The sequence below is a fragment of the Dendrobium catenatum genome, unplaced genomic scaffold (genome assembly GCF_001605985.2).
Source record: "Dendrobium catenatum unplaced genomic scaffold, ASM160598v2 fragScaff_scaffold_1297, whole genome shotgun sequence".
Taxonomy (NCBI): Eukaryota; Viridiplantae; Streptophyta; class Magnoliopsida; order Asparagales; family Orchidaceae; genus Dendrobium; species Dendrobium catenatum.
Window position 1 is genome coordinate 754399 of NW_021319759.1, and position 25063 is coordinate 779461.

The 25063-nt window shown below is 38.2% G+C and overlaps 1 protein-coding gene across 2 annotated transcripts; it reads right to left on the reverse strand.

Annotated features, from left to right (window-relative positions):
* Positions 1-1888: 1888 nt before the first annotated feature.
* On the reverse strand, positions 1889-23081 carry LOC110108910 (factor of DNA methylation 1-like). Of its 2 annotated transcripts, XM_028699473.1 has the most exons (7): positions 22802-23081; positions 22188-22266; positions 18194-18283; positions 17828-18100; positions 17536-17745; positions 8014-8743; positions 1889-2115 (listed from the first exon to the last, which is right to left on the reverse strand). In XM_028699473.1, exons 3-7 carry the CDS (start codon positions 18275-18277, stop codon positions 1904-1906), a joined length of 1509 nt encoding a protein of 502 aa, XP_028555306.1. In that variant the 5' UTR covers positions 18278-18283; positions 22188-22266; positions 22802-23081; the 3' UTR covers positions 1889-1903. The 2 variants fall into 2 exon arrangements, with proteins under 2 accessions (XP_028555306.1, XP_028555305.1); XM_028699472.1 differs by lacking the exon at positions 22188-22266.
* Between the last annotated feature and the right edge of the window lie 1982 nt (positions 23082-25063).

The window sequence follows — 25063 nt, forward strand, 5'->3', positions numbered from 1 at the left end:
TAAAATTAATTAAATTAATTATAATAATTTAATTAGAACTAAATGTAATTAATTATAATGATTTTAATTAATTAAAAATATAACTGTAATTAACCAAAATTAATTAAAACAATTATAATTAAAATTATTTTTAATTAAAAAAAGTTAATCCCTCTCTCTCTCTGATTGGGATTCACGGGATTAGGCCGAGGAGCGCACGGGAAGGGAGAAAATTACCTTCTCTGCCAGCGAGCTCCCTAGCTTGCTTCCAATCAAAATGTTGTAACTTCCGATTTGCAGGAGGGGAAAGTCGTAGAAGGAGCCAAGTCGACCAGCCACGAACGGGAGAAAGTTACGAGCGAGCTCTCGTCGCAACCTCCGATCAAAATGTCGTGCTTTCCATTCCGACAGGAATGAATGTCGTTGAGGGAGGAAGAAGTACGCCGAAGGAAGAAAGTTATCTTCACAGCGAGCGAGTCCCGACTCTTGCTTCCGACCAAAGTGTAGTAACTTCCGATCCCGGCAGGAATGTCGCCAAAGGAGCGGAGTCGGACAACCAGGAAGGAGCCGAAGAAGCAAAGGTAGAAAGTTGTCTTCACTGCGAGCGTGCTCTCGCGCCTGCTTCCGATCGGAATGTCGTAACTCCGATCCGATCGCAAGCGAAAGCCGTCGAAGGAGCAGTCGAACAGCACGGGGGAGCAGAAGAAGGGATGAAGAGGAGAAAGAGCGAGAGTGAGAGAGAATGAGAGCGAGACGTCCCGAATGCTTCGTTTCCTCGTCATTTAACGATGAGTAGCGACGTGTAAAGGTATGTCGAGATGCGACGTCGTCGTGCAAAGAGTGGCGTTGTATCGTGTGTAGGCCGTGGGCGTGGGGCTCGAGCGACGTGGCCGGACAGGTATGATGATTTTTTTTGTTTCGTTTTCTACAGAGAAGGGTCAACAATAAATCCCTTGGCAACCCCTAGGGAAACTTGATAATAGATGAAAAGTAGAAGAAAACAAACAAGATACAATGGATCTTCAATTCGAGAGGAAGATCCGGCTCTCCCAATCTCTAGCCGGTGGCTAGAGCCCAAAACACTTAAGAGAAAACTCAAAAAACAACAAAATGACACATAACTCTAACCCTAATTCTCCCCACCCCCGCCTCTCTCTCTCAAGAGAATACAAATTAAATGCATAATTACTAAAAAACCCTCCTTAATTAATTTCCCTCATAATTCCTCCCCTTCCTATTTAAAATTACATTTAATTCATGGGCCTACAAAGGGGGTTGGCGGCTCCCTGGGAGCCCCGCCTGGTGTAAACCAAGTGTTGGCCTTGGTTTAGGGCCGGTTGGACTGGTCCACTTTGGACCGGTCTAACATAAGAACAAATAAAACTAAGTTTATTTGTTAGTTATATGATTATTCCCCTTTGGCAATTAATTCTCTACCTTCTAAGCTTTCTCCGGGCCTTCTTCCATATTACCTAGTGCCTCCCTCCTGTTAAGGGGATTGGATCATCTAATATTTATTTTTCTAGCTCTCCTTGTACACTAAATTCTTCTCCTCACAACAAATCAAATAAAAATACCCACCAAATTTTCATTACATGCTCCACTTAGCACCGATGAATACAGCACTGAGGGCAATGTTCTTTGCTTAAATGCAGGTATCACTCTCAACTTCCCAGGCATGCTTTCCTCCACTTACTAAAATTTTGTTTCATATAATAATTTGATCTATGAATATTCACTACCAGATTATACAAGTTTTATTCTAATAATTCTAAGTGTAAAAAACATCGGGTTGGCCAAAAACTAGCTCCAGTATAGCAAACATAAGTACAATTATTAAATTAGATGAATATTAGAAATAACAATATGGCTAAAAGTGTTAACTAAAATTTTTTTATAGCATCAAATCATTATCTATTGCAATCTATATCCCACACATTTTTCCATATATTACCTTTTCCTTCTCAATGTCCATATTCCTTTTCACATCATCATTTTTATTCTCGTATTTTTGAAGTTCCCTGCAACATTGTTCGATCTCGTTCTTCTTCGCACCCAACTCTAGCTTCAACTTGTCATTCTCCAACAAATTCCTTCTTGCATGCTCACGTCCTTTCCGCTTAACAATATGCATTTCTGGTAGGACCATTAAAAAGGAAACACATATTTCACATTAGCGTATGAAATATGATTAATATAATAGAATCAACAATCGAGTAAGTTGGTCTGAGAATTTTCATGATAATGCCAAATTTTCAGAGCAAAAGTGGGGTTATCTATACTTACATGCTTCGTAGAATTATCAAACTGCAAGCGTTATTAATCTTCACCACCATCAGTATGCAAAAACGAAGAAGACCAGAAACAATAAAACAAATTATAGTTTCGTCATACATTGTAGTTTTGTCATGGAATAACGACCATGTAGGAAAGCACATGCCAAAGTGACCATTATAGGGGCTCCAAACACGTAGAAGCAGAGCTGACATACAACAAGATGAGAACCTGGCAAAGTAATCAAGCCACTTCTCTTGCCTAAGAGCATACATGTATTCAATCATGGCAAGGACAATCATCTCAACCAAATTAGAGTACGCTAATTTATTTTTTGCAAGCCAATAAAGATAAGAGTTTGGTTTTATTCACAGTGGTTCCAAACAAAATGGAGAATAGATCCAACCTAAGTGGTTTCTACATTACATAATCTGATCCTGTTGGAAAATTCTCACAGATATCCATTATTTATGGACCCAAACTCCCAACAACTGATTTTAATTTTTAATCATTATTTTTTTCATGATTGTTAAACAAAGCATATAGAAGCTTTTTCCCTCTATTTTATTTTTCCCTTCATTAGGTAGATTTGTTTCCTAGCTTATTAGCTTGGGAAGGACTATATCTTGGATCGAAGGCTTTAACAGTAGTATCCTAGGTCAACTATCCACCTTCTCTTTCATGTTCATATTTGCTTCCTCCTCCTTGTTCCCATGGATGGCACGATATCTGGGACCCTCTTTGCCGCTTCAACCAGAATCCCACCTACTTCGGAACCCTTTTGAAAAAGACTTCAAATCACTGCCATCAAAGTGAATGACAATAATTTTGTTTGATGATCGCAAATGGTGCGGATGTATATCAGGTGGAGAGAAAAGATTTGCTATGATAGGGAAATACTAACAGGCACAATGTCAAGGATCCATCCTATGACGTCAAGCTATAGAAAATTCCATGGGGAAGACATGGTTGGTCAATTTCACGACCAAAGAGATGAGCCAAAATTATCTTTGTTACTCAACTGACAAGGAGTTCTAGGAAAGTTTCTTAGAAATGCATTCGGATCTTGGAAATCAATTCCCAGTACACGAACTAACTCTAAAACCTAGGGAGACTTGCTAAGCTGAGGATTCTTAAATAAAGTATTTCTTAAAAGAATTTGGCCATCTATTTCACCAACCAACTTGAATTCTGTTGAAATCCAACCGTTCATAGTGCTAGGGATCCGACGGACACAAAGATCAATACGTGGGATGCTCTCATGGATCACGTCATAATGGAGGAACGAATTAGGAAAGATTTTATTATAAATTTTATGTATTAAATTTGTAATATATTATTTCCTTATTTAGATATCTTGTATAAATCTATAAATAGGGAGGATAGTAATGAATAAAATAAGCTTTTCCCTCTCAAATTTCTAGTTTTAACAGATTCAATAGATAATATCCCCATCTATTTCACCATCACTTTGAACAATAGACCCAAGATATCTTAAACGTGCACTCTTTTAATGACTAATCACCCAATCTCACAATCCCACCAATAAATTTATTACTACTAAAATTACAATCCATGTACTTGGTTTTACATCTACTCATGCGAAAACTTAAGACTCTAAGATTGATCTTCATAATTCAAATTTCCCTTCAACTCCTTTAGTCTTATCAATAAAAAGAATATTATCAGCAAAAAGCATACATAAGCGTACATCCTCTTGCAAAATGTCTAGTAAGAACATCCATGACAAAAGCAAAAAAGATATGAGCTTAAAGCTAATCCTTGGTGTAATCCAATTGAAATAAGAAAAATATTTGATCAAACTATCTTGTGTTTGAACACAAGTAATAAATCTTGTATCCATATCCTTAATGACTTGAATATAACAATTATTAACTCCTTTCTTTTCTAGAACTCTTCAAAGCATTCTCTTGGAACTTTATCATATTCTTTCTCTAAATCAATAAATATAATATATAGATCCTCCTTAACCTCTCTATACTTCTCCATCAAACCTCTCAACAAATGTATAGTATCCATACCAGGCTTATCCAGCATAAATTCAAATTGATTTTGAGAAACATTAGTATTACGTTGTAATTATATTCTAAATTACTCTCTCTTATAATTTTAATATATGAAACATTAAATTAATCCTCTAAGGTAAATGTCCTAAGCACAAAAACAGAATATCATCCAAGGTATGGGTGTCGCTAGGAACATAGGCAATATTTATATTAATAATAAAGTAAAAATAAACAAATAATAAACTTTATTAACGAATTTAAAATTCTAATAAGAAAAAGAGCATAATAAATTAACAGATCAAAACATCACAAATGCAAATGTATTACTATATCCTAGCCACCATCAAAGAAGACAGAGAAAATTAATAAAGCAAGAAAGCAAAGTTCTGGCCTTAGTCAAAAACAAATTTCATTTCTTGATACATGCAAAAGCTATCTGATAGAAAATACTTGAGTTCGCAAGTAACCCTAAGGTAATACTTGAGTTCGTAAGCAAACCTAACCCAAATCGGTGAACAACAGCAGCCAAATGGCTGTCCACCGCAGGAAAACAGCAGAAAAAATAGCACTAGTCCGGGAAAATCTGAGAGAAAACTCAAGAAAAGACTTGTATTCCACTAGACGATGAATAAAATAGCAGGAAACAATTGATCCTCAATTCGAGAGGAGGATCGATCTCTCCCAAATCTCTGGCAACGCCAAGAGCCCAAAGAAAATCTAAATCTAAGAGATCTCAAATTTCAGCCAAATTTAAGATGATCAAACCCTAGAGGAAAATCAACTATTTAATGCATACAAATCAAAAGGAAATCCCTAGTCCCTACATTCAAATTTCCCTCTTAAAACCCTCAAAAAAGCTTCCTAAAAAGCTCTCCTTGAGCGGACGGGCCGCCCGATCTCCGCAGGAGGCGGAGATCACGTGGTTTTGCGAAAATGCCGGTCCTGTGCGGACCGGCTGGACCGGTCCAGTGGACCGGTCTAGCAATACTCCCCTCCCAAAAATCCACCTTGTCCTCAAGGTGGAAATATGCTCGTGTTCCCGCGAAAGTGGCCATCCTTGAGGCGACTGAAAAACCTCACTGTATTGCTGAACCAAGGTCTACACGGTCAGAGAAACATCCCCTCCCTCTAATCTGATCGCATCCAACCTGTGTAGTCCCACCACATACTCTTCCTCCACCTCTTGTATGTCCCTAACCATGGTCTTAAGTGATGTCATAGCTTTGGATAGCCCTGCATCTCCCCTTATAACCACCTTTTTCCCATCCACCATTAATTCCATCGTGAGTGCTCCCCAATTGTCCTTGGTTTCCCCCAAAGTTTGCAACCATTTCATTCCCAGGATGACATCAGTACTTCCTAACTCTAGCGGGAGAAAACCCTCCATTACCTGAATCTCTTGGATGGTCAACACCACTCCTCTACAGATCCCTTGGCCTTTCTCCACTTTCCCTGTACTCATCATCACTCCATAGCAACCGGTGTCCACCAACTTCACTCCCAATTAGTTAACGACCTGAGTGGAAATGAAATTGTGGGTAGCCCCACTATCAATTAGCACCACCACCTCACGGTCAGCTATATCTCCTTTCACTTTCATAGTGTGACTCGGAGTGAATCTCACTATAGAGTTCAGAGAGACTTCTACCACATCCAAGTGCAACTTCTCCTCATCTTTAGATCTGCTCCCACTTCCCTCCTCGTCTTCCTCGTCTTCACAGACAAGGAGAACCTAAAAAGTTCGGTCCTTGCACCTATGCCCCGGCATGTACTTCTCATCACATCTGAAGCACAACCCCTTTGTCCTCTTATCCTGCATCTCCTTCTCTGTCAGCCTCTTGAAATTTTTCCCACTCCCTCCTATCGGCTTCTCCCTGGTGGTCTCATTAATGTTGCCTGATGCAGGCCGCTTGGGTGCTAGAAGAGTGGTCTTCGTCCCACAAGATCCCCCTGAATAGTTTCCTCGAGCCCCTCTTTCTGATTTCTTCTGATCTTCCACCAACTGCACCAGCTCCATAGCCTTCCCTAGGTTCCTCGGCTCCATCACCCTGACCGTTGTTCGTATCTCCGATTTAAGCCCCTTCATGAAGTTCCCTTCCAGGGCTGACTCTAAAATGTGATCCAATCTGCTAGCCAAGTACTCAAACCTGTCGCGGTAATCTGCCACAGTCCCCTCCTGAGTCAAGGCAAAGAATTGCTCATAGAAGTCTCCTCCCCCATCAGCTCGGAAACGCTCCAATAAGAAATCTTTGAACTCTCTCTAGCTCCGGATAGGCTCCCTCATGTCACGCCACTGGTACCATGCCAAGGCTTTTCCTTCCAAACACAATCCCGCCGCTGTCAGTTTCTCTTCCTCTGTCAACCCGTTGACAACAAAGTAATGCTCCACCTTGTAGATCCAACCATAACCGTCTTCACCCTCAAAGATGAGCATCTTCAGCTTCCTCACTCGTGGGTCTCCCCAATTTCCCCTGAATCCTCCGTAACCTCTCATTTCTCGAAGAGGAGGTGCTCCCCAACTATCATGATCCTCCCTCCGGCGATGATACCCAAACCCTTCATCATATTCCCCTCTTTTCCATTCAAAATCAGCACCCCAGCGATGAAAATCTTCCCTTCTCCCGACGAAATCAGCGCCCCTCCGGTCATTTCCCAAACTCATCTTCTCTCTAGAAAGTGGCTCTAGAGGTGGCATGTCGTCCTCTCCCCCAATGACCTCCACTTTCGGATTTCTCCTCCCCCTAAACGGGTTCAGATTCCCTTCTACTCCATGGCCTCCGATGGTCCCTTTTGCTTCCGATGTCGTAGGATTGGTCTTCAACTCCAACAGTTTCTTCAACATTTCTTCCATCACTGTGAATTTTCCCTCAATCCTTTCATTGTTGGAGATGATTTGGTTTTGAAAAACAAAAAATTTTTCCTCCAAATCTGACTTTAGTTGCCCGATCTCGCCTTCCAGTACTTCTACCTTCTTCTCGGCCATCTCTCTTCCCACGGATCACAAAGATCTTCTTCCGATTGTCAAAAATCCGCTGAAATTTCCAAATTTCAGCCGCCGAAGGTCCCAAATCAATGCTCTTATACCAATTTGATAGGAAATACTTGAGTTCGCAAGTAACCCTTAGGTAATACTTGAGTTCGCAAGCAAACCTAACCCAAATCGGTGAACAAACAGCAGCTGTCCACAGCAGGAAAACAGCAGAAATCTGCTGTTTAAAGCAGAAAAAACAGCACTAGTCCGGGAAAATCTGAGAGAAAACTCAAGAAAAGACTTGTATTCCACTAGACGATGAATAAAATAGCAGGATACAATTGATCCTCAATTCGAGAGGAGGATCGATTACTCCCAAATCTCTGGCAAAGCCAAGAGCCCAAAGAAAATCTAAATCTAAGAGATCTCAGATTTCAGCCAACTTCAAGATGATCAAACCCTAGGAAAATCAACTATTTAATGCATACAAATCAAAAGGAAATCCCTAAACAGTCCCTATATTCAAATTTCCCTTTCAAAACCCTCAAAAAAGCTTCCTAAAAAGCTCTCCTTGAGCGGACGGGCCGCCCGATCTCCGCCTCCGCAGGAGGCGGAGATCCCGCGATTTTGCGAAAATGCCGGTCCTGTGCGGACCGGCTGGACCGGTCTAACACTATCTATCGGAATCAAACCTGGAACAAAGAAATAAACCACATCTAAAATTATGACAGCTAGAAAAAGCAATAAGGCCAACTAATTCACCTTCATCATGCTGCTGCAGAATCTTAGCTTTTGAATCCATCATGTTTTCACGCGATATGATCGTCTCATTATACCTGCAGTTTAATTCCGCCAAATATTTATTCATAACATCTATCTTCTTGACAAGTGAAGCCACCGTCATCCCATTCTCCTTCGCCTCCTCCATTACATTTGCAACTGTCTTCATTTCCCCATGCTTCCTTAGAATCTTTGCTAACGGTCTATCTGAATTATAATCATCATCATGAGCAATCCACCCATGAATCCCAATTAAGTTGGCACCTTTCTTCTCTTTCCAGTCCTTCTTCCACATCCTCTTCAACTTAAAGTGATTTTCAAATGCCATTGCATCCCTGAACCCTATTGTATCCCTATTAAAAAAAATCACAGCCTCACCTTTCATTGATACAGGGTCTCTCACAGGAGAAGCAATGACATCTACTGGATTAAACTGTGCAAATTGCTCTTTGAGCGAAGCATATTCATCTTCCATAGGCAAATTGACAAGCATTCCCATCCAAGGCCAAAGAAAGAGCTCATCAGAGCTGGAATTCAAGCTGGATGATTTTGGCTCTGCTATAGGTGCAGTATTAGTGGGCTCGACAGCAAGACCGAGATCAGATTGGAGGAATTGAGAAAAAATGAGGTCATTAGGCTTCTCTTTTGCCTTTTGAGACGTGCAGGAACCTCTTCCAATTGAGTGCTGAAGGAGACCTTTGTACCGATAGTCCTGTTGAGAAAGCTCCATTTTTAAGTAATGGCCTCCATATTTTAGGCTTTAAAGATAATAGACATTCTATATCATTATTTAATAAATTAAAATTAAATCCAAAATTAATTTAAACCTTTTGATGAACAAGAGCGAAAGTTCTTTTTCAACTGACTTTTACATTAATTAAGAAGATAATTCAATAGTTAAAAGATAAAATAATACGTAAACAAAATTAGAATACATACAAAACAGATTGGATAACTGACTTGCTCCTTTTATGTAGCTTTAGATTTAAATATAAAAATAATTTCTCCAATCATTAAAAAAATTGAAAAAAAATTCAAAATTTAACTTCATTTTAAATTGGAGCTCTCTCTTTACGCTTTTAAAAATGGCTGTGGGTTTTAAAAGCACTCATAAGCTCAGATGATCCTTCTGTGACTCGTTTGGAGTCTAAGGAAACAGAGCAGCATGGGGTTCAAAGGTAGCCAAATACAATCCCAAAGATTTTCCCTAGGGACAAAAGATGAGTTGGTCATATTATATTTAATTCTAGGGTGTAGAGGTCTCACATAGGTGTGTAATCCTATGATTAATTATATCCCAAACATGATGCCTCAGAACATTCTCAATTAAGGACATCAATTTCCTCAAACAAGCAACTATGCTTATGGCTGGCTACATGAATAAATACGAGGCCCTCCTAGAAAAGACAAATTGTATCGATCCTGATTGGCAACTCGTCCATAAGTCATCAAACTCCTAATTAAATTATGAATGAAGTTGATCAATGGTCCCAAGACTTCAGAAGAGGCTTTTTCACTATGCCATGATGATTAAGAAATAGAGTTGTTGATTAGTCTCCAACCAAGTTAACTATGACAACACTTCATTTCATTTGTATGGCCATGTGGCTCAACATTTTGGTAACATATATGTCAAATCTGCTAACATTCTCTAGCAGTTCCTGGAGTGGCAAACCTTTAAGCACTATGTCAACTTTCAAACTTCGCTAGGTTGTTTTCTCCAATTGCAATTTGGAATTTTCTCTTGAGACTAGACACTAACTGATGCAGGACTACATATGCAATGTTTAATTCATTTAGATTTTACACAACTTATGATTAGAATAATTCAAGAACAAATTAACTAGCAAATTCAAACAACGAAATAAAGCAATTAGTGGTTATCCGCTTAGGTTTAAAATCACATGGTAGGAATTATGAAACTTCCAAAATAAGTAGAAAAAATAACACAACAAATAGTAGTAGTTTTCAAATTAATCCCTAGTCTAACAATGAGAATTAGGATGCATCGAGGTGCACTCAAACCCTACGATTACTAAGCTAAAGCAAGAGCAATGCGGTAGAGTCCGTCGTGACTGCAATCAAACCAAGGAGAGTTTAGACTAAAAGGAATAAGATGCAAGGGGAAAGAGAAACCTTCGCTAGGGAGAGGTGGAGATCCTCCACTCGATGCCTTCGAAGTGTTCGTCGATAGTTTCCACCAAAGTATCTAGGATCCGCTCCAAGTAATCTTCAACAGTATGGTCAATCCTCGGATTCACGTCGAAGAAGGTGGATTGTAGGATGTCGGTGAATCCGTCGTCATCCCAAGTTACGCCGTATTCAGTTTCCGGATCCGCCATTCATGGGTGCTTGGTAACAAATCTACTCTCCGAAATTCGAGAACAATTTCAACTTTTGTTCCCTAAAACCTGAGAGAATTCAAATTTCTTTCTTAAAAGAGAAATAGAGTTTGGGAGAGAGGATGGGTTTTAGTACTCTAGTGAGGTGTTGACTGGGAAGAGAGAAGGTGGGAAGAGAAGTAACCCAAGAGGGGCCTTCGACTGTTTCGGCCAACAGCAGATTGGCTTTCCAACTCTTTCCCAAGATGAGCAAGTAATGTGGACAGATTTTGAGAAAATCTGTAAGGAGATTGGCGGGAATATGGGGAGAAATTAGGGAGTTAATTCCTAATTCCCCTCTACAGATTTTGGAAAGTGAATAATGGCTTGGGCTTAAAAGAATTTCGGTTGGCAAGAGAGAGGAATTATTTCCAAAGAGGCTTAGTTTGAAATTAGGAAATAAATCCTATTTATCCATACAAGGGGCCGGCGGCTTTCAAAACCAGGGAGGGGATTTCGGGAAGGGGTTTGGATTGCCTAACTTGGGATTTAGGATTTAGGAAAGCAATAAATAAATCCAAGGTGAATTTTGAAATTCAAAAGGATCAATTTAGTAACTTTCCAAAAATAGAATGGGTAAGTTAGGAAAGATTTTGAAATTCAAATTTATGGGATTTGAATTTCAAACTCACCCAAGTTGTCTCAACCCAAATTAGGAAATGAGGATTGCAAGGGAGAGAGGGGTTCACGGGTTTGGTGGGGAGCCGACGGGTGATGGGTTGGCCGTGGGCTTGGGAAGGTGGAAAGGGGCTCGAGTGGGGAAAGTTAGCAGGCGGTTTAGATGGAGGGAGAACCAAAGGAAAACTAATAAGACAACAAACCACGAACCCGGCCATCTCCAAGGTTGGTGGGTGGTGCGCAAATCTCTCTGTCCTAGGGATCTCTCTCCATTAGAACTCACAGGTTCTCACAATGCTCATGCAAGAAGAAAATTTTAAAAAGCAATCATTTATTAACATGAAACAATAAGCAAAGGGCAATATATAGCCAAGTACAATGGACTCAAGGAAATAAAAGACACAATTGCCCTTTGGGCTCATACAAGACACATCCCATTAAAGGGGTACAAACGGAAAGACCAAAAAACAATAAGCAAATAAAAATACATAAATAATGAAATAACAAAAAGGACTCAGAAATACAAAGTCTCGATCGTGGCCGTAGATCAGCGGCCACGTCTCTGATAAACCTTCCACGATCTGATGTCCCCATCATTCTCCCGGGGTGGGAGAAAACTCGACTCCGTCGAGTAAGTATCTTTGGCGCTCTCGTAGATCTCTAGTGCATCCGGGTCAATATGCTGCAACTCCTCGTGATCTAGCCACGTATCATCTGACTCGGGCTTTCCTTTCCACCTGATCAAATACTTCCTTTGTCCTCCTCTTGTGGATATGATCTCATCACTTAAGACTGCCTCCACTTGCTCTACCATGGGAAATTTGGGAATATCTGGTAGTGGGGGTAGGTTCGGGATCTCACAAGGTGGGTTCACACAAGGCTGCTTTGATAGTGGATTTGGTGGGTTAAAATCAGGACCTTCATATGCCACTAAGTCTTCTATGTTAAAAGAGGGATTTATATAGAACTATGCAGGCAGATCTACTACATAGGCATTGCCGTTAATTTTCTTAAGTATTTTGAAAAGTTCAGCACTCTTTGAATGCAATTTCTTAACTGTTCCTGGAGGGAACAGTTCCGGACGAATCCGCACCATCACAGAGTCGCCAACCTCAAAAGTTTTAAATCGACGTTTTAAATCTGCATGTAATTTATATTCATGATTATTCTTTTCAATTTGTTGTGCAATATCCTTATGAAGTTTATGCAAATGAGATGCAAATGCTGATGCAGACTCAAAAATCCTATACCTAGAACTCATGGGTATCAGGTCTAACGACTGTCTAGGTTTGAACCCATATACAATTTCAGAAGGACTAAGACCAAGGGTAAAAATCACTGAATCAAGGTAGTCGAGTCCAACTGGAATACGATCAGATAGGGAGGCTCCCAGGGCTAGATCTAGAACATATAACATGCCTCTAATCGGAGGTAATGGATCGGGAAGACCATCAGGATGGATCTCAACAAGTCTACTAGGTATGAACTGACTTTCATGAGGGACTGATTCATCAGACTCAGTGGGAGTCTCACAATCGACTAAGGTGTGTAAAGGCATGCTCTGGGCTATGGCGGATATCAGATTCAGTCCCTTCTTGGCTTTGACAGGGTTGGATTCAGGATCATCCGAAACACGAGGCTGTGATGGCAAAAGCTTGATTTTTTTACCATCATGTTCAAACACGTAAATGTTTGAATGACCATAGATGTGGACATCATTATCAAAAAGTCGGGGGCGTCCTAGAAGGATTTGTCCAACATTCATGATCAACACATCACACCAAACATTCTCCTTATAGTCAACGAAGGAGATAGGTATGAAGCTACGTTCCTTTACCTCCAAGGCAGTGGTGTTGACCCAAGCTACCTTATAGGGGCTGGGGTGGGGAACGGCAGACAGACCAAGCTTAGACACCATGTTGGAGGAGACAACATTGATGCAGCTGCCACTATCCACGACGACTTTACAGTTCTTATCCTTGATTTTAGTGTAGGTGTGAAAGATCGTAATCCTACGCCAGTCGTCGGTGGTAACGGGTTGTGACAGTGCACATCTCGCTACGCATGTGGGAGAAGTGTCAATTTTCTGAATGTACTGGATGACAGCAGTGTCGTCATCCTCCTCAAAGAATTCACCATCATTGTCCACTTGGTGAATTTGGTCGATTTCGGGATCGAATTTGGCTTCAGTGATCTCTTCGATAATCATGACTTTATATGGATTAAAGCACTGAAAGGCGATATGCCCATACCCCTGACATCTAAAGTATTTGGTCCCGGGGTTAGATTGATGGGTATCCAGAGTGGGAGGCTTACTTCTAACATCAAGACGAGGAGTGGGGAGACCAGACGAGGGTCGGGTAGTGCTCCCAGGGGTCGACTGGGAAGTGGGGGTGTGAGAGGTGGAACTACCAGAAGGTCTGTAGGAAGACCTCGAGTCATGTGAACAGCTCGGGTGCTGTGAACGGGTTTCCTCTAAGTCAAGCACTAGGCTATAGGCATTCTCCAGTGTAGTGATGTTCCGGGCAAACAGCTCATTGCGAAGATCCTCTCGCAACCCGGTTCGAAACATAGACAAGATTTGCGCGGGGGTGGTAGAGGTCTCTCCCTTGCATCGAATTAGATAGTCATTGAAGGAGGCGATGTACTCCTTAACTGGTTTATTGCCTTGAATCAGCCTATTCCACCTATCCAATAGTCGGGGGAAGTACGGGGGTGGCAAGTACTTCTGCTTAAGTTCCGCTTCAAGGATGGCCAATCGGTAATGGTGTAATCGTTCCTAGCTTCCCTAAGGCTCTCTAAGTTGGCCCAAAACTGACTCGCCCTACCCGTGAGCTTCATCTCCGCAAAGCTGACCTTCCTAGCCTCGGAGATGTCATACCACTTAAAGAAACTGTCCATACCTTTGACTCAGTCCAGGAAAAGCTGGGGGCAAGTGTGCCATCAAAGGTAGGAGCGTCGATTTTAATATTTTTCATAAGTGGTATATTAGGATCATGACGTGGGTCATGTCCGTGGTAAGGTGCTCGATGATTGGCACGATGCTGCCTCTCATCCAAGTCTAGATCATGACGTGGGTCATGTCTGCGGTAGGGTGCTCGATGATTGGCACGATGTTGCCTCTCATCGGGGTAAGTATCATCCTCATTCATAGAAGGTGGTCTAGATGGGGTGTAGGGAGTAGGGTGGTCTCTAGCTCGCTCAAGTGTCTCAAATCTCTCAGTGGTGTTCCTACGAAGCTCAGCTAGATCGACTTGATTCTCTTTGAGTTGTTGGCTAATATTATTCATTTGGCCTACCAAGAGGTCTAAAGTCCTTCCTAGTTGTTCCGGGTCCATTCCTAAACACAATGGGGTACTAGGAAGGCTTCCTAGGAAGTGGACAACAAACTAGGGGATGGAAAGACACTCTAAAATGACCCTATATGGTGCAGGAAATTCAGAGACAGAAAATAACACTAAGGTACTAAGTCACCCTAGCAAGTAGTGGGGTTGAACAACTATGGACAACACCTAAACACTTGAAAGAAGACTCTAAAGCTTGCTAAAATGATGCAGAATTTTCTGGATAGCATGCTCAAAATGAAGTTTAAAATTATTTTAAAGATGCTATGCATGCAAAAAACTTAAAACAATGGTTAGGCAACACCCTAGGAAGTATTCTAGAATGAATTTCCTAGTCTAACCATGCTCTAATACCAGATGATGCAGGACTACATATGCAATGTTTAATTCATTTAGATTTTGCACAACTTATGATTAGAATAATTCAGGTTGGCTTTCCAACTCTTTCCCAAGATGAGCAAGTAATGTGGACTTAGGGAGTTAATTCCTAATTCCCCTCTACAGATTTTGGAAAGTGAATAATGGCTTGGGCTTAAAAGAATTTCAGTTGGCAAGAGAGAGGAATTATTTCCAAAGAGGCGTAGTATGAAATTAGGAAATAAATCATATTTATCCATACAGGGGGCTGGCGGCTTTCAAAACCAGGGAGGGGATTTCGGGAAGGGATTTGGATTGCCTAACTTGGGATTTAGGATTTAGGAAAGCAATAAATAAATCCAAGGTGAATTTTGAAATTCAAAAGGATCAATTTAGTAACTTTCCAAAAATAGAATGGGTAAGTTAGGAAAGATTTTGAAATTCAAATTTATGGGATTTGAATTCCAAACTCACCCAAGTTGTCTCAACCCAAATTAGGAAATGAGGATGGCAAGGGAGAAAGGGGTTCACGGGTTGGGTAGGGAGCCGGCAGGTGATGGGTTGGCCGTGGGCTTAGGAAGGTGGAAAGGGGCTTGGGTGGGGAAAGTTAGCCAGCGGTTTAGATGGAGGGGAGAACAAAAGGAAAACTAATAAGATAACAAACCACGAACCCGGCCGTTTCCAAGGTTGGTGGGTGGTGCGTAAATTCCCTCTCCATTAGAACTCACAGGTTCTCAAAATGCTCATGCAAGAGGAAAATTTTAATAAGCAATCATTCATTAACATGAAACAATAAGCAAAGGGCTATATATAGCAAAGTACAATGGACTCAAAGAAATAAAAGACTCAATTGCCCTTTGGGCTCATACAAGACACATCCCATTAAAGGGGTACAAATGGAAAGACCAAAAAACAATAAGCAAATAAAAATACATAAATAATGAAATAACAAAAAAGACTCAGAAATACAAAGACTTGATCGTGGCCGTAGATCGGCGGCCATGTCTCTGATAAACCTTCCACGATCTGATGTCCCCATCACTAACTCTCGTTAATGTCCATAGAATCTAAACATATTATTGTTGTTAGTGTCTGGTAGACCTAACGCATATAACAAACCTTTGACTCTATGTTGGACATTGAAAGCTTCTTGTATTACTTTAGAGTTCCTACTGAATCTTCACAAGGTGAATAAAAGAGGCACCCCGACCTTAGGCATCATGTGATTTGGTGGTGGAGTCTCCTACCAAATAGTTAACCATAGTTCAGACTCTATCGGGAGGCACTAAGCTTGTCACTTCAATTATACATTGATTTTATCCTGAAATACTTGAAATTTGTTTTGATGTGCCTCAGCTCCAAAAACAATTACACCCAATTGCTAATTCAACTAGCGACAGAGAAAGTCAATCATGCAATTTTTAGAGCTCATGAAGATCTCTCCTCCCTCTTTCTCTCTCTAACACACATAAATTCATAACTCAACCTGGACAAAACCAACAGGCATTTTATCTCGATCCCAAACCTTGATTGTCGCTCCAATACAAGTTGTTCTATTGTGGGGGCAGGGTGCTCATTTGCTCTGATGCTCTCCTACCCACAATCTCCTTTCATAGAACCTTCCAAAAGCAGGTAGTTGCACAACCCTTTTGTGTCCCTTTGGCTTCACATTTGAAAGCACTTTGTATATTTTTTAAGACAAGATCTGGGATCCAACCTTACAACCACAACTTGCCTTGAGCCAATTAACTATTGGTGTTTGGGGCCATTTGGGCAATCGATGAAACATTTTCTTCTTCTTTAGCCCAAGAGTAGAAGTAGCAGAGGTTGCCGGTGAAAAGAGAGGAAGCATCATCATCAGTTTGATTCTTCTGGGTCCTAGCCCTCGTCCTCTTGATCTCTTTCAAGGTCTATTAAAGGCGGAGACCTCAATTCCGTGCTTCAATGGAACAAAAAAGAGAATAAATAAGCATACAATTGGGATGGTGGCAGTCCGAGTGTCAAACTGCATCATCATCTTCTTCTTCACCATAAGAGATCACCCAATAATGGGGAGAAGAGAGAAATTCGTTGCAAGTTAGCCATCACAACATTAAACCTTGTCACCTAAGTAGGAAAAGGAGTAACATTAAGACCCAAAGCTAAGATACTAGGGTTATTCTTTTGAGCGCTTGCTCTTGTAGTCTGTGGAGGGCAGAGGTCTTTATCTTTAAATGGTGCCGATCTAATTATCACTAAATTGGGTTCAATGAAGAGTAATCACCAAATTTAGGTCAATTAAGTTCCAATTGATTGAACTGAGTGTTGGCCAAGAGTTATAGATTAAGCTCAATTGGAAATTGCTAGCTTACTTAGGCTTCACCCAAATCATCAGGCTTAATTAAGCTAGCCATTGTAGTTAACCCAAGTAATCAATTGGGTTCTAAATCATTTTGATGGTTCAACCGGGTGTATAAAGCTTGAATAGAGTCCCCAATAGAGATGGTTGATTGACCTATAAAGAAATTCATCAGGCTTGATCAAGATTTAGTTGGCTTAACAATATCATTTTGGGTTGCGCTAAGTCTGATTAGGAGCCAAAGAAATGAGTAAAGCTAATTTGAGGAAATCAGGATGTACTAAGATCCATCAGAAACAGAGAATGGTCAGCAATGATTGCACCATAACAAATAAGAGCTAAAAGGGTTGATTATGACTACTTAAGAAGTGAACAAGTCAGGGATGTGATTGGATCCCTCTAGAGCACTTTTAGAGGTGATTACGTCATTAATATATAGTATAGAGATCCAAGATTAGATTTATACCTCAATTTGTCCATTGTTTTCAATGACTTTAGAAGGCTGCCATGATGGAGTACAAATTTCCACATCCCAGCTAGAGCACAACCCTGAAGTTTTCATAACAACATCTTCAGCTGAAAACTTCTTACATGCACTTTCAAAAGGCTTGATATCAAGATCACCCATTCTTTTTATTCCAATAAGAGTAGGACCTTTCAACATTTTCGTAAGATCCTAAAAGTCATAAGATAAAAAACTTAAAAAATAGCACAAAATAATAAGAAAGAGAATACTGGAGAACAAATAAGTCACTTACCCCGATTATTTCTACACGAGCTTCACATAGCGTTTGGTTGGCCATGCGCTCCATCAAAAGAGTGTCCTGCAACTCTTCAGTACCTTTCTTCTCTTCAACCCTTTGTTTATGAATTTTGTCTACTAACTTGTAAATATCTTCTTCCCCATGCAAATAATGCTCTATAACTTTTACTTTACCTTTCAACTGAGCAATTTCAAATTCCAACTTTTGTTTTTCGACTAGTTCTCTCTCTAACTGATGTATTCTTGCAAGAGCAACCTCTTTTTCTCTCTAAACCATAGTTGGGCATTCCAAGGATCAGATTTTTAGGATAAAATTAAAATATAAATTACAACCACAAAGCATCATGTATAGTTAGATTACCTTCTGTTCCTCCATAAGCTTCATAGAGTCTTCATCAGCTGTATCTTTCTTAAGGGTAGCCGATTCATGGCTACAGTTCTCCATAGCAGTCTAAGAAATAGCATGTCAGTATCAGATTGAAATTTCATTAGACTTTCGAAACAATAGAGGCTGGCACAAAAACATTCCTCAACTGACCAAAATAACCATGAACATAACAGCTGTTTACCCTGAAAATAACTTGTAGTTAGGTTACCAAAAGCACAACAATAAAACTAGAAGCATGTAACCGCCAAGAGATATAATTAAAGGAACAACTGAATATGTAGCATGAAATCATTATCTGCGATAATTCATATCCCTCGCCTTAAAAGTTAAAACTAATGTAAACATCTATGTGGCACCCTGCCATCATGTTTGATGCAATACAATAAGCATTGGTTGACCAATCAACCAATTTAACCCTAACATAGTCAATTTCCCTAGGTAAATTACAATGAGCTACAAATAAATTGAAATGAATAAATTTTTTAGCTTTTTTTAGAACCCTAATCCATTTAGCCAGAATTTGCATTTTTATTTTTATTTTTTATCATATTAACTGTAATAAAGGTATGAATAATCTCAAACTTATTTCAAGTAATAATGAAAATGAGAATATCATCTTTAGGGTTTATTTTCCTTTATATTTACAAGTTGAATGAACATGCAGATAAGTGAATGATTTATAAATGAATTATTTGATGAGACCACTGATGGTTAATTGCTTCTTCTTTCCTTATTCCAAGTTGTTTATGAAAAGTTATCTTCCTTTTTCCACCACATTCAAGTTAATTTCAATAATGCAATTTATCTGCTTGCACTCCTTCCTCTAAAGGTATCTTCCTAGTTCCTACCTGTCTAATTGAACAAGGAAAATAATCCATTAACCCATCCAACAATTGATATCAAGTGAGGTGTGAAATTATTTTCAAATCTTAACTCATATTTAAGAGTAAAAATTCACAATTCCTTCATTTACAGTCCCTTGGCTGATTCCTGCCCGTCCCCTAGTTTTGCAACCACTCCGACACCCTTATTAACAAAAGAAAGAAAAAAGATAAAAGAAAAAAATAAAAAAAGTAAGACAAAAATTAACCACGTCTGTGAAAGTAACCCCAATCCACATGAAACCTTTTGCTACCATAGAAACCCCGTATAACATAAACCCATCTAACTTTCCAAATTATAAGTCCAATTCATGTAAACACTACTGAAAAGGCTTTTCTTGTAACTGCCACATTCCATGTAAAACATTAATTCCGCAAACAGCATGAGCCCACACAATTTTATTCTTTTTATTTTTGATTATGATGCGACTCTGCAATTTTCACATCCCTCCTACAAACATGCATCTCGGCGACCACGATCTCATTTACATTCTTCCCAATCAAATCTTACTCCCTATAATCCCTTTAGCAACACTACTATCCTACGCCCAAAAGCCTCCTTTTTTGCCTCCACACCTACATAAAGCCACCTCCAGTTATTGGCTTTTTTTCAGCAATCAAATAACCACCTTGGAACTGCATCATTCCATGTTGATCTCTTCTCACAATCTCTGCCGACAATTGTCAAGCAAAACTAACCAACTATGTAGTTCTTTTCCACTTTCCTCCTCATTCAAGATAGTTTCAGTAATTCAATTTAAGGATTTGTGATTCTTCTGCACAAGATTGCTTACCCCTTATCCAATCAAACAAGGAAGATCATTAACCCCTCCATCAAGAATAGCTTCTGGATTAGGATAACGGTCACGCAAGTGACCATTCTACATAATAGGGCACTTATGCCAACAATGAAGATAAGAAGCCGCACAAAAAGTATCCTTTTAACACGCTTGTCACCCACCCAATATCAGTTGTTTATTGAATGGATTTGATAAACACTATTAAAGTACATCTCTTTACCAACAAAACTAACAAATAACTAATGTTCACCCTCTTGTCAAAATCTTAGAATTTAATTAAAAAGTGGTTTCCCTAATTTATATATCTTGACAAATTTTAAAGATGTTCTAGTTATAGTGTCTAATAATAAAAAATAAAAAGAATGAGATTCGAAGTTAAAAAAGAATTTAGAGACGTATAAGCAGATTTATGCTAAGTACAAAAGAATAAGGAATGGCATTCTCAACAGGATGAAGACAAGCACAAAATCACACAAATGCATAAGAATTTATGCGTTCCTTGATGCAACCTACATCTATTATAGAGACAGAGAAGGAAGGGATTTATTTGGATTATGACGGTAATCTACAAGTTCACACTAATCGCAAATGCTAAGTAAATAAATGGCCTCAACAATGTTTTTAGTTTCATTCCATAGTTTTGACGTTTTACTTCGCGATCTTCTGATTTCACTTTTAGACTATTTGTAAAAACCTGTTTGTAGCGATGTGACCAATTTAAATGGTATGTATTCATTTTTACTATAATGTTCATGCTTTGGTTAAGCTTTCGTGGCTGGTCTGGCTTTTGATCATCGGGTATGAATAAGCATTAATTGTAATTGCCTTGTCTATGTTAAGACCTTGCAGTTCATGCAGTAGGAAGCAGTAATGAAATTGTTATCTGTCTCTGAGGTATTTGGCTTAAAACAACAGGAATAAATTGTCATTTTGATGGATGATGTCTTCTGTGGTTCTTGCAGTTTCACACTTCAGTTCTTGTGGCGGTTCCTATAGTTTTTGTCCCTACAGCTTTCACTGTTCATCTCTTATGCAGTTACTGCAGTTCCCAATCATTGGTTCATGTAGATAACTCATGTAGCTTTATCTTTATAAATTGCATGTGTCAATCGTGTCTTGCAATGTGTTGAACTAATTTGTTTTATGTTAAACCCCATCCATCGAGTCTAGAAATATATCATAGAAACCCTACAAGATGGTGGGTTGAAAATTAAAAATTTATTTTCAAAAAGTATAAATATCAGTTCAATAATATTTTTTTGCTAATAAGATCATCAGAGAATTTATATTTCATGGCACTAATTAATTTATCCACCAAAATGTAAATACAATTTAAATACTACAATAATTCATCCAAAAAATTCACTATTGAATTAACTAAATATCATCTAACCTATATAACTTTCAATAATATACCTAAAGCATGAGTCTAAAATCTCTCATCTGGATGATGCGCAATTAATAATTTGAAAAACATAAAATAATAGGTGCAATTTTGTATAAAAAAAAAAAAACAAACTCGATGACTTAAACCCATTGAGTACAGTATAAATAGAAAGTCACAAGGCATAAAAATGATCAATGAAAAAGTAAAAATAAATATTATACCATAACAATTATTGGTAATGTATAAAATAATCAGATTTTCAAATATCGTAATAATTTAATGGTGCATATTATGCAGTAAAGTTCATAAAAATTTATATGCAAACTTATTATCATTGTGTTCAAATGCAAAAATATCCACTTGCATGTATGTTGAATTTCTACATCAATAAATGACTCAATACACACACACACACATGTTTTTATTATGATATCCTGAAACCAAGAAGATAAACACAAACCAATAAAAATCCAATAATTTCCGAACGAGTTGTCAATTTGTGTGGACCTATCGGCCAACATCCAAAAAAGTTTAGCCAACAATACATGCATTATGCACACAAGAATATATTATATAAATTTTCTATTAAAATACAAGTTCTTAATGAAGATTATGTTATGATCAAATCAGTTACACATCTACAAAATTCATAATTTATATGGGAAATAATTATGTATCAATATTCAAATAAATAATAATTTCATAAAAATTTGTGCAATGATTAACAAGGCAAAACTAACTATCACATCATATCAATATAATCACTAGAAATATTATGAATAAATAAAACATATTCTACAGTATATTATTAATAATTAAAGAACACAAACAAATTTCAAAGAATTCATCTTTACTAAGGAAGAATATTCTTATCCCTTAACCAGTAAAAAGTCGCATACCTAATAGAGACCATAGATAGTTCAACCTTTCAATCAAAAAGTTCATCTTGTCACTCCAACACATGGTACTCCACAAACCCTAAATGAAATAAATCTAGGTCTATCATACACTCAAATATTAAAAAATAGATAAAACCAATTAAAACATATCCTTATACTCGATGATTTCAAGTAATCTGTCTAATTTATACTCCAGATTTAGCCCAAACGTAATCACTAGCTCTCTAGTATCTTCATCATATAATATTATTAACAATAGGCTTACAAAACCATCAATACACCCTCATTCAAATTAACGATTTAGTTATAGAATACGTTGCATAAATCCTGTTAACCTAGTATAAAGACATAAAAAAATACAAAAATAAACTTAAAATTTTCATTTAGGGATTATTGCATATACATACATTTATTATAAAGAATAAATATTTTAGTAGTATCGTTTCAACCGACATTAAGCATATAAATGAGCATTTTCCAAAAAAAAAAAATCTAAATTAGCAGGTTTAAAACTGGTTTGAGTATCAACTCAATTAGCTTTAGATCCATCCTAATACATCTCTATATAACACCACAAAATTTCCCAAAAGAAAATTATGGTCGAAAGTTTTTACCTAGCTGCTGTAAAAAAGAAGATGATGAAAGTGTAAGATTAGGTAGGAGGAGAAGATATCAAAGCTTGTTTCCCCTCCCTTCTCTTCGCATCCTCTCAATCGATTTGTTGAAGCCTCCGAAGCCATCGAACTGGAGGTCTTCCTCTATCTTGGTCACACATTGCACGCCCAACGAGTAAACGTTCATCGCTCTTGGTTCTGACTTGCTTGCCTCTGCTCTTGCAGATTTCCACAAGTTCACTCGCAGGTTGCAACGTTCGCCCTAGGCTCCGACCCCATTCGCGACTTGGGCTTCGTTGGGATGATTACGTACAAAAATTTCGAAGCCTTATTATAGTTATAAGGTTCACCACTACGTTAACAAAAGGCGAGACTCGAGAGGAGCGTGGATCTTGTTCGTGGAACCAATTCGGTTGAACTTCTATAAGGTAACACAGCCGCTTAAATAGGTGGAGTTGAATATCCATCTAAACGAGTTGAGCTCCTTTAATTTTTCAGATCTTGGGCTTGTGCTCGAACGAGACTTAAAGCTCATTATTGAGCTCAAAATTGGCTTGTCAAAACAAAAACAAAAACAAAAAAACTAAGCACTCAATTGTTGACCTCAATTTTTTAATTTTAAATTAATATTTTTTTTTTCTAAAAAAAATTAAAAAGATCAAATATCTTATATAATACTAATTTAAAATTAAATTTTAAATATATTTAAAATTAATCTAGAGGCTCATGCACTTACAAATTTAAAATTAATTTTAAATATATTTAAAATTAATATAGTGGCTCATGCACTTACAACGAGCCGGAATGAGCTTAAGCTCGAGTTTGAATACGCTCAAGCTAAAATTCATGGCTCTATAAACCACTAATGAGCTTATTAATGTATATTTGAAATTATCCAACATCCCCAATTTTGCTCTCTAATTATCAGGTTTTAAAATTCCTACCCCCTTGTTTTCTCTTCATTGAACACTAAATATTGCTCCTCATGGACTCCAATCCGTTTTAAAACTTCAAAGATGTGCCCTCTATACAATATTTTGTTTGAGTGTAATTATTCATTTGTTGTCTTGGAAAAGTTCATTCCTGATTTAGCCAATTCTTTTTATGAGACCAAATCTTTCCCAGATTCTAAGCTTCGTGGAGGGAAGGATTTATACAGTGAAGGATTAGAAAACTTTTTAAATTTTGATTGTTTATTAATTGTTATACTTATTTCTTATGGAGGGAATGAAATGAAAGACGTTATAATTCCAATTTTAGAAGCATTGCTATTCTATGCTCTCTTATTTCGAGAGCGGTTGACCGTAAGCTTTCTATTTGAAAGCATGGGGATGATATAAGAGCTATTTGCCACCTTTAGTTAGGTTTTTAGGTGGATTTTGTATAGCATCGTATTCAGTATTTGATTTTTTGGCCATGCTTTTTTTCCAGAGGTGGTTCTTTCTGAAATTTTGGTTTGGATTTTCTGCTCCCTCACGCTATTTGACTGCTTTAAAGGCATTCATGCTAACTAGTTCAGCTCCAACTTTTTTGTTATTTTTTACTGCTAGTTCCTCAGCTGCGTTGTTCTCATTTATAACATCATAGTTGTCTCTTTTTGGAATAATTATTGCGTCCTCCCACCTGACGTAGAGATGCGTCCTCCCAGAGCTAAAATTGCGCTAAAAAATGAGAAATACCAAGCAAATACCGAGCAATACCAAACAATAACGAGGAATATCATCATGTGAAGACCAATACCGAGCTATACCGAGCAATACCGAGAAATACAAAAAAAAAAAAACCTAATTTTTCCTAGAAGAAACTCGGTTTTTGCTCGGTATTGCTTGGTATAGCTTGGTATAACTCGATATAATTCGGTATTGGTCTTCACATGATGATATTCCTCGTTATTACCAAATAATACTTAGCAATACCAAGCAAAAACCGAGTTTTTTGGTGATGGGAGGACGTAATAATTTTTCCTCTTTTTGGTGATTAATAAAGGGCTTTGCCCACAATTTCCCTAAAAATAAAAAGTATATATTTTTGCTTGTGAAGGCAAAGGCATTGAAAGCGAAAAGGAATATTATCACATGTTTCATGATGTCATTTTTAAAAATCATTTTATATGTTTGAACTTTAGCTAGGCAGGCCTCATGGTAATTATTCTTTTATTTATAAATAAGGAAGCCCCATATTTATTCTCATTATGGCCATTGAACACAGATCCATATCTTGAGATAGATTTGTCTTCTATATCTTGAGATATTATGATGCGCA